This window comes from Liolophura sinensis, chromosome 7, assembly GCF_032854445.1.
Source record: "Liolophura sinensis isolate JHLJ2023 chromosome 7, CUHK_Ljap_v2, whole genome shotgun sequence".
NCBI lineage: Eukaryota > Metazoa > Mollusca > Polyplacophora > Chitonida > Chitonidae > Liolophura > Liolophura sinensis.
The window spans coordinates 39,215,897-39,231,632 of record NC_088301.1 but is presented as its reverse complement, the minus strand read 5'-3'; the positions used below and the strand labels follow the sequence as shown (position 1 = coordinate 39,231,632).

Sequence of the window (15,736 nt, the reverse complement as noted above, 5' to 3'; positions counted from 1 at the left end):
AATTCTGTATATAGTGACAGTTTGTTTTGGACTGTGTTTCTTGCCCTATCTCAAGGCAACAAAAATATACTGAAATACTATCAACATTTTTCGAGTAATCGACATTTTAATGGGATGAACGAAAATTAAAAGTAGAAAAGAGTTGCCAAAAGAAAGCTATTAGGCCAATTATTCAAAATAATTCTGTGTTGATATTATTGAAATGTTTTGCTTGTTTTTTGTGGTTTACCGTAAATGAACCTTAGCCCAAATGTTTTCGTGAGCTCTCGTAAGTAAACCACGTGTTTTATATGTTGCTTATGTTCTAATTTAGTAAATGGCCACGGGCCTAAAAAATGTCAGAAATTTAAACATATATATATAGAGCTCTGAGATAGCAACAGGGTGTGTATAGGAACTTATTTAAGTGCTACCTATTTCGATGTAGTAATGTAGTACGCAGGCATTATTTTTACATGTATGGGAATGACGAATCTTGTTAATTAAGTTTCGCATAAAAAGATGCCTTAATTTTTGCTTTAATTACGTGCAGCTTCCAGTAATAAATGCTTCAGTTGTAAATATACAACGTCTTATTTGTAAATTATGTTTATGCGCTGTATCCTTCTGTTAATCTATATGACGTTGTTTTATGTTTTTTGTGACATGACACGTGTTTTCGAGAGTCGTTGGCATGCCCAATATGAATCATCAGTGTAAAGTTGCACGTAGAAAAAATAAATCGAAATTCATGAGCATAGTGTCTGTATCCTTAAAACAATGACGTGTCTTTAAATTTTTCAAGTGTACCTTGATCAAAATGCATGTACATGTATAACTTAAGTTATACAGCTTGACTATGCCTATTTGACGGAACCAGTCGACCTTAGACCAGACTTCCGCTGGTATGATGTGTATCTATAGGTCTGTACAGGATAAACGGTAACATGTAAAAAAAATGCCATATCCATGCAAAATGGCTTTTAGCAGATCTTTAATGTTTAAAATGTAAAATGTAAAAAGAAAGTTGGCATTCACTGTAGGAAACCCTTCAAAACACAGCCTCGGCCGATGTATACATACTCATAAAATGTTGTTTATTATTATCATCATCATCATCATCATTATTATTTGATTGGTTTTCTACGCCGTACTCAAGAATATTTCACTTATACGACGGCGGCCAGCATTATGGTGGAAGGAAACCGGGCAGAGCTCGGGGAAGCCCAACGACCATCCGCAGGTTTCTGACAGACCTTCCCATGTACCATAAAATGTTTATGATGATCTGTGTATTGGCATCTTGCTTAGGCGCAAGAGAAACATATCATATAGGCTTCTTAAAGACACTGACTTAACGTTTTTGCCAGACAGTCCTTTCCATGATAATATAGGGGAATAACAGAGAAATAAGTTGTGCGAAGGTCAAGGTTTTACAAATGTATATGAGCCAACGTTTACCATTAGGAAGTCACTTTGTGGATATGGGTTTAACGTACAAATAGCCAGGTTAATGCAGACCGATATATGTAGCACCTCTTCAGACTTCCGTGATCAGGTGAATTACTTTCGTCACGACGCAATACAATGGAATATTTTAACTGACCCTAATTAGTAATGACCTATTTGTTGAAATTCCAAGTCTAGTCATGCGGTAAATAGCTCGATATTTTTTTCATTCTAACAACTAAATGCACACCTTTATGCGTTCCTCGTTTTTCGTATGATCTTTGTTGGTCAGTATACTTAATTTATCTATCAACATACGAACCAATCACAACCCTCTGATTGACCATTTACATGGGACAAGTCGACTAGAATCCTGTCCAGTGCAATATTGGAGTATATTACTATGAGTATTAAACGATCCATAGGAATCACTTTTCAAGTGGTGTCGCTGTATATATGTATGAAAGGAGAAAGTGAACATGCCTATGCATGAGAATATTTACAATTGGTTTTCAGTCAATTACAGATATAACTTAAGCTAACCTGGATTAAAATTCTATTTATTAAGTAAAAGTGCATGACACCGGTATCACGAAACAATTTAAGACTTAAGTCAAAATATCTTGGTTTGTCCCTTTCCGTTAATGTAGCTAAAATTTGTTTTACAATGACATACCCTTGAATTTACTTTGTCCATCAATATTAGGACCTTGTTACCTTGCTAAGAAATAACAATTTTAAAGTCCGTTGAAATTTTGACTTAAGTCTAAGATGGGTTTGTGATCCCAGGGTGGTTCTTATTTAGAATATTTCCAAGTTATGGTCGATTATTCACAATTAATTAGTCCTCAGTCTCTGCATAACCCGGACATTTGCTTATAAACTGCACCTTGTGATTTGAGAAGCGGATGTTATTAAGACACTGATACCAAAGATTATTACGTATTAATAAGATAAAATTCTCAAAGGAAAGAACACCACCTGATGACAACATCAACGATATGTTGACCTTGTTTAGACACGAATCAGTTTGTCAATATTCTACCTATCGAACTGTATGGACAAAGAGTTCAAACAATATGAAGTAATAGCTTAACGAACACAAAAGCCAATATAGCATGCAAGTTGTCCACACTAGGAAAGCCTATGCTGTGACGACAGATACAAATAAACGCATACAAATAAACGCAAAATGTTAGGAATTTCTACCCATGATGTACTGCCATACGATTAACTTTATAAGAAGTTGAAAGACATATAATTATGTAATAGCTAATTAGCGAAGAAGGAAAACTCCACGGAGAAGCCTTTTTACATTCACTACATTCTAGTGTACACAACAATACAACTGTCAGATTACCTTTCCTTGAACTCATAAAAGATAGTTTACGCCGGCAAATTACGAGAGGCGTAAACTATTCTTTATGTGGAACGGCGAAGAACCAATAAAGGGAGTGTATCAATTGTAGTAAGTAAGCCAGTAAGGCTTCAGGTCAAGTCAATCTCCAGTTCGTCTCATGTGAGCACCTTGACGACCATAAAATTAAAGGTTTTTCTGAAACATTTAGTTTTGATAAGGAATCCTCGTCTGTTTTGAGCTCAAGCAGTTTCATGTCATTTATGCATTTTCACTAGAGGGTTACGAAATACTCTACCGTACATATAAGTATCCCATATGGTATAATAAATATGATTATTCAGTTACCTGACATATATAATCACCCATGCATGAGAATTTGGGAGTTTGCTCTCTGGGTTTTTTTTAATGCCGAGTGAATTTAGCCTTCAAAGGAAGTAGTTATTTTAGATATGTTGTAAGTAATTATAGTTAAAATGTTTTTTTTTTGGGGGGGGAGTGAAATTTGTACCTGTTCTATACGTGTAAGTAAAATCCGTTGTGTCATGTTAGTGCCACGAATAAACGACTAATTGTGTTTAAGAGGCTGAATTTGTTAGACATTTATGCCACAGGAGAATGAACACAGACAATTACAAAAATTTAATAAAAAAATGAATGCCGGAAGTCAAGAGGGGGAAAGCACCTACAACTCCTGTCGCGTGGACTTCTAAACCGCTCTATAGCACGTTTAATAGAATGTTTCTGTTTACAAATATTACTTGCGATAATTGCGTTCTGTCAAAACGGAAGAGACAGATGAGATAGTGTGATACATATTGGGGTGGTTTAGGAAAGTTTCCGATAAAGATTAATTTTGCATGTTTTGGTACCCTTTCTCTCTCCACTTCCACGCTTCCAATGTTACCAACGTCTATAAAACACAAATTGTGAGGTAACATAGCAGAGAAACCCAGAGCGGTACTGGAAAGCAACGTACATTTGGAGAATATTCGCGCCTCTTTTGACAAGTTCAGATGTATTAACAGCCGCGTATTGCATCCATATATGTGTTTGAAATGCCTTCGACTTGCCACCAAGCAGTAACTGGTCTCATCTCTCGTCCCGCGTCGTAAATATGTGAAAAAGTGGACCCGAGGCCTATTGAACACAGGCACTGTCCGGTCCGGTCATCTGATATGTGCACTAACATACGTGCCACCGGCATAGGCATTTCAAGAACAACGAATAGAACACGATCAACGCGCAGGTCCCACATGCACGTCTCTGCCGGGTTGCTCGAGTCTGTTGAGGTTCTCTATAACTGTTCTATGTTTTATTAAAGCTGCTGCCTTCTAAGGAGTTCATGGCATCTTTAACCGTAACCCTTAATACTTCCTAACGAATTTGAGAGTGAGACTTCTTGGAGTGATGAAGAGGTCTCAGATAAACGTAGCGGCCAGGGGCAGTAATCCAATGGGTCATCCAGGGGGAGTAACTCAAGTGGGAGATGACCATTGCCATTTCCTGATATCAATTAATTTAATCCAAAATATTTAAATGTTGATACATTATGAAAATATAAGTTCAATGTTATTCGGTAGAAAGACATCATCAAGACGTGCTCTGTTCATAACTCATTCTGTCCGTATTCAGATCTGCTGATCTGAATTAATATGAGCCAAGTTAGAGCTGAGGTGAAATGAGAAAGAGTTGTCCCCCTTGAGTGCGCCTATGGTATATAATACAACAAAAAGCATTTTGAACATTCCATGCAGTAGTTGAGCGATTCAATTTATCTGTACTTTAAAATATTCATCAAATTGAAGGTAAAAATTCTGGATACTTGAATATTCGTGGACCAATGGGGGTTCAGTTCTGTAGAAACATTCCTTTTATTGCAGATAAATTTTACATATTGAGATCTATAACAAATAAAGTCAAAACGTCCACTTAATTATGATTACTGTCTTTCATATGTTTCAAGCAAACGGATGTTTTCAGCCTACCTGTATATATGAAACATTATAGGTTAAATACAGGTAGGTACAACCCTAGAGAAGATGCAATAATGTAAACAACTCGTAGTTTGCGATGAATCACAGCTCTAAATTATTACTACATATCTCATTGGCGCTTAATTCGTTGTCACTACAAAAATATGCAGCTCTTCTAGTGCTCATCATGCTGTTCCTACAGATTATGGGAATTTATGTTGAATACTGTTCCTTAGAGCACAAGACGTTCGGGTGCTCTAACAGTCGGATCGTTACATGAACACTCGTGCTTTAATTATATCAGTTTCCAAAAAAGATATTCTCGCGAAACATAAAAGTTAAGAAGAGAAAACAGTAGATCTTCTAAGGTCAGGTGCTGTTCAGAAACGTACACAACGAAAGCTGGGTTAACCTCGCGGTAGCAAGCATTGATCAGGGGTTTCCTGACCGAGCTACTGATGTATAACGGCTAGGTTATACGGTCTGTCGCGGAGAGAGTATAGCCAGTGTGAAGTTATTGTGGCAAACATCTTAGTCACTTTACTGAATACCACACTGTGACCACTTGACACTGGTCTTATGACTAGCTGTCCAAAGTTCAATTTCAAATGATTGATATGTGTGTATGGCATGTATATTGTGTAAATATAAAGAAGGGTTAAAATACTAATTATATCTAGGCAGGTTAAGAAGATATGCCTCCTGGACGAATATAAGAAACTAGCACTTGTTAATATTGGTGTGTGGAAGTTGTTTGTGAGAGCTTACAATATACAACATTAATAAATCCAGGTTAATTGTCTAAATCAAGCATGCGGATATGCGGCATACGTACCGCTTTATGTTTTATGAGTTCACATTCAGATAACACACATATACCTTCATACCTCATTTGCCATGCTACCGTTTTCACACCTCTGTTATTGAATGCGATTAGGGAATTTCATTGCAAAACGAACGCGAATTTATACTATGCATATTCTGTAGTTAAAGTCCATCAGCTAAAGCTAACTGCTTGCAGCAATGAAGTTGTAAATGACCGAGTGACTCTAAAAATTACTATGCGAAGGTAAAATCAATTAAAATTGATGCAACGCAAAATTTGTGCCCATTCAAATACATGGACAACACAGGTGCCATGCATTTATGCATAACAGCTAACCCTTCCAAACAATCTGTCTTCAACCATGTTATAGAACAGATATTTGGTTTGTTTGTGGAAAGTGACAAACTTTTGGAAGTCTATTGTCATGATTACTTATTCAGATTAAGAAAAACATTCCATTGCTTTCCCATTCGTTTTTCTCACAGGTGACCTTTCACAGTGACCCAGTTCATGTATATTTGTTATTTGAATAAACGAGAATAAAGTGTAGGCCGTACTAGCTATTATACATGTTCCGTCCATCTACACCTGTAAGTGAGTAAACACTTGATGTACCCCTGGTATCTGACCCATGTTTATTGACATGCTCGTATCAAAATGGGGCGAATTAAGTCCGCCCTGGATGACTCGCTGCACCATTTATACTTCTCTAGTGAGTCGGTCATTATGCTTGGTTCAAGTTTTCCGGACCTAAATCAAATGTGCATACAATCATTTTAGGTCAACATTAACAAGCATATGCACAGCATTAAAATGTGTTTCGGGATATGCAGAGACTTCAATGCTTCACAGGCTGCCATCCGGCAGTACTGAATGACAGAAAGCCTGTGATTTAAGGTCAGTCTGCGGTGATCGTCTCGTGAATCACAAGTCTTCACAGGAAATTGACCAAGAGTGCGCAATCCTCTCCTGTATTTCGAAATAACTTGCACGTGACACGGACATAAAGCAAGATTTAAATTCGTAGTCCTGTCATAGCTAAGGACAAAAATGACATCGGGTACAAGATCAAAGGGTACTAACTACATGTGTATATATGTTATAATTGTTGTTTGCGTCATCCAGGTCTCTACGGCATTGGACAAACAAACACGTGAAAGAATCGACAGCTTCGTCCAGCAGGTACTAGAATGTCGGAATGTGCCTGCAATGTCGATGGCCGTGGTGGGGGGATCGGAACCGGGAGACATCTACGCCCGTGGGTATGGACTGGCTGACCTCGAGAAAAACGTGACTGCAGACAGCGACACCAGGTTTGCTGTCGGCTCCGTGACAAAAGCTTTTACAATTACCTTACTTGCAAGCCTGCTCACAGACTCCAAGGGACAGTAAGTGGTAATTAAACATTAGATAACATCCCATAATTAGCACAGGCGTATTTGTTCAGGGTGCTCGTGGTGTTCAAAGAAGTCACTCGGGAGAAACAAATTTTCCCTCAAAGGCCTGTTCGCAAAAGAGATACATAATGGAGACATTGCATCTTTATTGTATATGCTTACATACATTACTAGTCGTCTGAAAAGCACGTTCAAAATTTGATCATAAAATTTGGCTTTTCATGACAATGCAGCTTGCAACGTTTATCTGTCCAAATCCTGAATGAAGCAAAAGTGAATCAACTTCACCTGTGACCATATCCAAATTGTCTATTAATGTTTTCGTTTACTCATGTGTTCATTTCAATATACAGAACCCGTATAACACATGGCACATACTGTATAATTTCAGATTTTCACCAATGTAATGTTTCTCGCCAAACAGATATTCTTGGGACACGCCGGTGCGGGACATCATGGGAGGTGACTTCCGTTTTGCAGACGATGAGAGGACTAGATCTGCTACGTTGCGAGATCTTGCTGCACACAAGATGGGTTTGTACTCGTACATATTGCCCACGATAGCCGGACTGGACTCCTCACACACCGATATGGATTACTGTAGGTAATGTATCTTTGGGTTAAACATCGATGAAATATACAATGAACAACACAGTAAGATGTGAACATATGTTTGTTTCCTGTTACATTTCAAGCATGAAATAGACACGCGCTTAAACTTACAATTTAGGCAATGAAACAAAATGACAGAATAAACCCATGAATTGCTCAAATATAGGTACCACACTTTCCCCGTTTGTCACACGGGTATGTATTGAAGAGTACATAGCAACCAGGATTAATCGAGGGTGAGGCTTCAATAATTTCAGGACTGTTCTGCAAGTGAAGTTGTAAAAATTACGCATTTGCACCAAGTGTAAGCAATATTCTCCTAATCTTTATATTACTAATTTTGAATTATCCATAGACTTTTCAAAAACATCAGTAATGTATCAATATCGATACCTATATATTTCATTTGAATTAAATTCCGCTTCTTCATTTGATGGTTTTAGGAGAATGCGATACTTGGAGCCTTATAAATCACCAAGGGAACCAACGACACAGTTGCGGACCAAGTTTATTTACAGTAACGCAATGTACATGTTATTAGGGTGTGTTGCCGAAAAGATGGGTGGGGACACCTACGGCAATTTGCTGCACAAACACATACTAGAGCCTTTAAACATGACGTCCGCAATGTTATTTCGTGAAGTGAAAAATTGGACGTCTCCAGAATTTGCCATGCCATATGTCTTCTACAATAATTCTTTGACTCGCCTTAGCACGGATGTTGCAGGGTAAGTATAGCTTTACATAGCTGTAGCTTTACATAAAGTTTATGGTTACATTGTTGAGCATGCATATCAAAGGAGTCGATGATCCGGTCAGGTAAATCTTTTAGCGGCTTCGTTTGCCAACCAGTAGTCGATGAAATTATATCAGTAGCTTGCAAAACCGTTTGCATAATCGCTGATTTACATATTCACACCTCTTTTGTTAGCAGGCCTTGTTATAATCTTACTTCAGAATGTTTCCCCGATACGACTGCAGTCAGTTTTAAGAACGGGAGGGGAGGGAGCAACCGGTAGGGGTAAATATATGTCTAACGTTTGATCAGTTGGTTAAGAGCTATTAACGTGTGACTTACAGACTTGCAAGCTATAAACAAATTGTTTACAACGAATGTAGGACTACTTAAACGGTTCCATGTGCTCCATATATACAGTTTATAATATTGTCACCGAGGCCCCACGAACAAATTGTCTGTCTATAATAAGGCCAGGACTTAAACCACACCACTATTGCGTCTATATAAAACCAAACTTAAAAAACAGAATTGTTATTGGGTTTTTCTCCAGAAACAAGTTCTTAAACATACAGATATCATGTTAATCTGTATGCCGAACTATCAGGAGGTGGATTCGAACCTGTGACCTCAACGGCCAAGTGCTTTTTGGTTTCTGATACCACTTCTACGATACTAGCCTATATGTATTTAAAATTCCAGCTGGATTCCAACGACCAGTTTGGACCTATATTCAAAAATCAGATACCGGCAGCAATTTTGTTTTTATGTGCATTTATATGCCTCTTATTAGAACAAGCAATTACAATAATGGCTTTGACCGACCTTCAGGTGGGAGTTGAATGCTGTGATCTCTGAACTACATCTGGATTTCCATATTACTTGACTGCTGATCGTACCAGATTTTGATACACATGCCTATGAATTGTGAACAAGTACTTCACTAAATTTTCAAGCATTTAGGCATTGATATTTTATGTGGATTTGTGGCTGAAATATTTAAAAATTTCAGTATGAACAGGTGGTTGTTGAGCGGGGCTACCAAGGGTAACGTACATGTATAAGAGGCGAGTTTATCCCAGCCCTCTACTATACAAGATTCTAGCGTAGAAGTCACATGCGAGGTATCTTTAGTAAGTCAACGATGTACCATTTCAACAGACTGTACAAGTTTCATTTGCATGGCAATAGCACGAGGTGCTTCTAAACGGAAAATGGCGACTACTCAGGTCAACCGTTTATTAACTCTTTGCCTGCCCTTACTGCACCTGAGACCTAGGCACAACCCTTTTACAGAGAGCTCGCTCACAACTTTGATCCAAAGCCACCTGAATAGTATTATGCAACAAGCAGTTGGCAAGGCAATCCAATCGGCAATGGAGGCCCTCAGTGGTACTATACAACACATTACAGCACTAGTAAGTAAACTAAATACCCTTGAGAATCAAATCGCAGAGAAAGACAAAATTATCGTGGTTCAAGTGGGGAGATAAACAAACTGAATACATCTGTCACGACGCGGAACACTAAGCTTCAGGAAAATCTAAATGACACTAAGCAGTTACAGAGCCAAAATGCTTTATTGCATGATAAATCCAAGGAATATAGCCGACGAAAGAGTTTTGTATAAGGCCTCACTCTATTATCAGATGAAACAACAGATCTTGCGGCCTGTCGACTAGCCCAAGAGTTTACATTCTTTGTCATATTGAATGCCACTGGAAGAAATCGTTTCGTATAGGAAGAGGATGGAATTCATCAGAAGCCGCCAAACTCTCAAAAGCTTACCGAAATATGAGGGAGTCTGCATTAATAAGGACTTCACCAAGTTTCGCTACGGACATTCTGGAAATCAAAATTTGATAGTGAAGCGTTCGCCAGCGTTCTATATACATGTATATAGAATGCGCCCCTCCCTCATTAAACTCAACTTTATTGCTCCGAATCGATATTCTCACTCCGTTTAACCTAAATAATAATGTGATATGCTTGCTGTCTTTACTCTTAATATAAAACAAATCTATAAAATGTTCGTTTGTAATGGAATTTGATCAGATGTATAGTACCCCCGTGGACTTACGTTTCATGTGGGCCTATACAACCCACAATAAAATCTTAATGTTTTGTGGTTACTATAAAGCTGCGATCTAGATATACACGTAATTTATGTAAACACGCAAGGAAATAGAAACTGCAAATTAAAATATAATTTGTAATAAAAGAATAAACACAGTATAATTTTGACACAATTACTCTCAAATATATAACTGTGAATAAAGTGTATACTTATTCGTTTCGCATCCATGTACATTTACTTTACCCTGTATACCTTATTTATATTCGGAATATCAAGATAATTTGTTAAGATCAAATACTGCATCAAATTGATTTTATACACTAAACGTTAAACAAGACTCAGAACTATAGATGTCGATTACAAGTACGATGAAACATGTTATACGTCCACAGTATACATGTATTTCCATTACACCTACAATTTTGTAATGACCTTTTATATTGTTTATGAGCTGAATAAATGTCCTTATTGTTGACCTCAGTATGTTTCAGGATGGTGTATAGTATATTCTGTTAAGTCTGAGATAATAAATAAAAGTATATTACGTTATTCTATCATGGAATTTATCCAGTAGATATATAAAGCTACCGCATTCATTTTAAGTAAATGTTAAGCTATGTTATCTGGTTTTGTCAGACTCAAGAGGGTTGTAAGTTCATGTGAATGTGACATGTCAATAATGGTGCATGCCATGAAAAAATTCTAACATGTACCTCAAGTTGATAAATTATAAATCAAGTCAGCGCCAAAATCTGCTGTGGGCGACTCCGTATATTTCGTATAGTTCGGATATTTCCGGTTGAACTCTTCTTCCCAGAAGGTTGCGAACAGTACAGTTCGTTTCCCGCTTGGCGATCGGGAAACCGGAATGTTGCACGTAGGCTCCGAGTTTACACGAACAAGCCGGCAGTTTTAACGCCTTTCATTGGCTGAGAGGCAACACACACGCAGCATAAATTATAGGGTGTTAAAGATGGAGGAAGCGATGGACTCAGCGATTTATGCCAGCTTTGCCGTTTTGAGGCTTTACGTGTATGGCGAGGAAAAATCGCAAAATTATGCAGCAGGCACAACCAGATAAAAAAATGCCATTTTTAAAGTTTTCTTCTCCTTTAATGTTTTGGTTTCATGAGCATAGTTACTGATATAGCTTTTGTTGTTTAATAATTCTTAAATGTACCCACGGGAACCCTGGGAAATCCAGTCGGAATTGATATCCCCTAGAGAGTCAAAATAATGGCTAACAGAAATATGATTGTCCTGTTATTGATGTACACATTAATGTTTTCGTTCATGTCGTCGTTTGCTATGGCTGGGGATCCGCAGCCGACCAGCGAGACCTCTCTCTCGATTGTTCAACTCAATGTACCTGGCTTGACGGAAAAACTTGATTCATTATTTGTTCACCTTAATAATTTTGATATCATTACCATCACCGAAAGTCATTCAACCAAATGGATTTATAGCGAACGTACAGTTATTTCTGGTTATCATGATCCATTTCGGCGTGACAGAGATCAAGCATGGGAGGCTGTTTGTATTTACGTATTCCACCACTTGGTGGCAAAACGACGCTTTGAGTATGAAAATGTACCCCTGGAATTAATCTGGAATGATGTCAACCGGAGGGTAAATATTCTTATTTGTGTTCTATATAGACCACCAAACACTCCAGTAGATAAATGGGAAGTTTTGGACGAAAATACTGAGATTGTTATCAAACTACAAACAAAAATATCATAATTGTGGGAGACCTTAATGAAAATGGTCTTGATAGGAAAAAATTCCATCTTGTCTAAAGACTAGGTTTCAATCAAGTTATTAACGACGTCACAAGGCCTGCCTTTGGCTCATTGCTTGATCCAATAATATGTTCCAATCCAAGTAATATCATACAGTCTGGTGTACTTCCAAATTTCTGTAGTGATCATTGCCCGACGTATGTCACGTTTAAATCCGGTGCTAGGAAAGAGAAAGGTTAGAAACGACTGATGTGGAATTACGAGAGAGTTAACTGGGATGTATTTAGAGAAAGTTTATTACTGTCTGATTGGGACAACATAAAAGATGAAACAAATATAAAGAATTATTGTCAAGTCATTAGTACAAATATTATAAACTGTGCAAGATTGGCAATACCTAATAAAGAGGTCAATATCAATTATGTTGATAAAAGTTGGAAATCAAAGGTCAAATGAAGGTTAGAGATCGGTTATTCAAACGATCAAGAAAATCTAAATCAACTATACACATTAATGCACATAAAAAACAACGCAACGTAGACAAGCTAAAGCCCTTTATTGCGAGAGGAATAAGAAACGTATTGCTGTGAAACTGGGGACAAATACTGGTAAAAACTAGCAAAATCTATATTAAAGAATGAATCTAATAATTACAAATTGCTATTCAGGAAGTATTTTTTCTTTTCTTTGATATATCGAAAGCTATCCACAAGGTTATGGCACAAGGGACTGTTAAACAAACTAATGTCATACGGCCTAACTAGAAATGTAATGCTGTGGCACAAAAAGTTATCTCAGATACAGACAACAGTATGTTGTTATTAATGGCTGAAGATCAGAAAAACGCCAGTTTTATGCGGGGTGATCCCCCAAGCTTCTATCCTCGGTCCACTATTACTTTTGTTATACATTAACGACCTACCTAATGATATTATAAAGAGAATACGTCTTTTTTCATATATGGCTTTATGTTATATCTGATAACCTGAAATGCCAAAATGTACAAACAAATCTGATATCTGATCTACAAATAATAGAAACATGGTCTGACAAATGGCTGGTTAGCTTTAATACTTCCAAAAATAAGGCTTTGATTATGTCAAGACGAACTAATCCTTCCAATGTAACCCCTGTCTTTAAATCAGCTAACATCAACCCTCTATATCACATAAACATCTTAGTGTTACACTTTCTCAGAATGGATCGTGGAATGAACATGTACAAAATGTCAAAGCAGCTGCCTTCAAAAAGTCAAGTGTTTTCTCTGCTATTAAATGTAAGTTTGACAGAAATATATATATATATATATATATATATATATATATATATATATATATATATATTCTTTCCTCCTCCTACATGTATCTAAATTCATGAGTCATAAATTGTGTTTCTGTATAATTTAACAGTATGTACTATGAGATATCTTTAAAATCGCTGTTTATATATGTTTTAACACCTTTAAACGCACCTACTAATTGTTGTGTTTATAACACATCAATAAAAACTAAGAATGGAAGTACATGTGTGAGAAACAAAATGAGCTATATGCTTAATGTTTCTAAAATAAAATAAAAGCTTGTGAAGAAAACGATGACGAAAAGCGCTTTCAATACCGAGTTAACTAAACTGAAGTCATGTCAAAACAATTGTTTCAGGCACGTTTACTTGCAACAACGATAAATACTTCCTGAACCTGTCTACGGCATACCCATAACTATCAAGCAAGGTACAAAGCGTATAATTTCCTACAACGGCTCTGCCTGAAAAAAATCCATTCTATACAGACCGTGAATTCCTTTTCCCCTTGTTTCCAGGGGTCTTCATCCATTCGACGCAGCGGGTTCACTGTTGGCATCTGGTGAGGACATGGTAAAATGGATACGGTACCACCTCGGACTGAGTAGAGTCATTCTGGCCGACCCGTCCCTGATACAGCAAACTTATCAGCCTCAATTCAGCATGGGTTCCAGATCGCCCAACGGAGTTTTCAAACCGAATTTTCCTTTCTCCGACGAGCCCTTTGCATACAGCATGGGGTGGATGACCGGCATGTACAGAGGTGAATCTCATCATGATTATATGGTGTAAACTCATTATACGTTCATAAATCCAACAATGATGGAGTATATCCTCACTGTTAACCATGCACAAAGAAAAGAAAGAAACCTAATTTGTTAAGGAAATTGTGGATGACCAGTTTGGTCATCCACAAACCTGACTGCTTCACATAAAAAATCTAATCTTGAGGCATATCCATTAGAACTATGTGTATGGATGACTTGAGGAACTGTATGGCTTGCAAATGTAGGCTAATTATACTGACATGCAAAATTTGGTGTTAACAATCTATACGAGGGTTGTTCGATTCAGAATTCATGTGAAACTTTATTTATGTTTGGACAGATTTCCGGTACACGTCGCATAACGGCCTTGTATCTGGTTATGGATCTGAGCTTCGCCTGTATGATAACGCGAAGGCAGGAATATATGTGGACACCAGCGGACCTATGTACACTGACGCGTATCTGGCACGTTTGGCGACGGTCTGGTTTATCTCAGACCTTGTGCTGGGGATGGATCCTGTGTTGAATGCATCAACCGCCTGTACGTTTCCCCAACCATTCGTTCCTGCTCCGACACCCGCCAACACGTCGAATCGTTTCGCAGGGAAGGTTCCATTGCCAGTTCCAGAACGCCAAGCGAAGCGTGCTGTTGGACAGTATGGGCATCCACTTTTTGGAAACGTCACCATTTCGAAAAGCCCATCAAATCCGCAATTTTTACACCTCAGTTTCGGGCGATTGGTAACATCCTGGCTTGGTTCTACTCCTTGGGCTGATCCCAGGCGTCCAGATTTACTGGGAGGAACGCTGAGGGGAAAGTTGTGGTATTTTCTAGAAACTGGCCCTGTCCCATTTCGAGAGCTCGGCGGGATACTCTATGTCTTATTCCAAGGTGAACATACTTCTGAAGAAAAATTTATCAATCTCACTTTGCGCTTGTCCATAAACAGTTTGCAAGCGCCAATAACATTCCAACGAGACCTAATGTGGGATGACGTCGACCTCAATCCTGTCAAAACACCTCCAGATTGTACAGCATCAGCTGTCAAGTTGGTTTCCAGTCATGTAATATTTGCCATCAGCTGCATCAGTACAATACTTTTACGAATTTTTGTTTAATAAATAAAGTTTAATCCAAAACAAAATTGTACAGACTAAATTACTACTATAGAGATAACTACCTGCAGTCCAATGTTGTTCTTTTTATTAACCCTTCCATATAAAGATTACATTCACCAGTTTATCCAGTATAAAACATCATAATCTTGAATTTTATTAAAACCCCAAACATATGTAATAGGTCCATACCTTCCAACTTGGCAGAAATAACATCTTTTTTATGTTAACACAGTGAATATGATGGACCAAAGAAAAGTAAAAATCTTTAACCTTGTTGCAAGACTATTTTACAGTTCTGATAAACACAAATTATCAGAATAGAATAAAACCTTTTAATATGTAGGCTGCAAAAATATAAATTTGTGGAACTATAGGTGGAAGACAGTTAATATCCACATGA

General features: G+C 37.6%; 1 protein-coding gene across 1 annotated transcript; it reads left to right on the top strand.

Moving 5' to 3' along the window:
- Positions 1–6,610: 6,610 nt before the first annotated feature.
- On the top strand, positions 6,611–15,351 carry LOC135470294 (uncharacterized). The gene is made up of 5 exons (XM_064749146.1): positions 6,611–6,975; positions 7,409–7,588; positions 8,040–8,324; positions 13,969–14,213; positions 14,558–15,351. The coding sequence occupies exons 1-5, from the start codon at positions 6,638–6,640 to the stop codon at positions 15,334–15,336; spliced, it is 1,827 nt and encodes a 608-aa protein (XP_064605216.1). The 5' UTR covers positions 6,611–6,637; the 3' UTR covers positions 15,337–15,351.
- Positions 15,352–15,736: the final 385 nt, after the last annotated feature.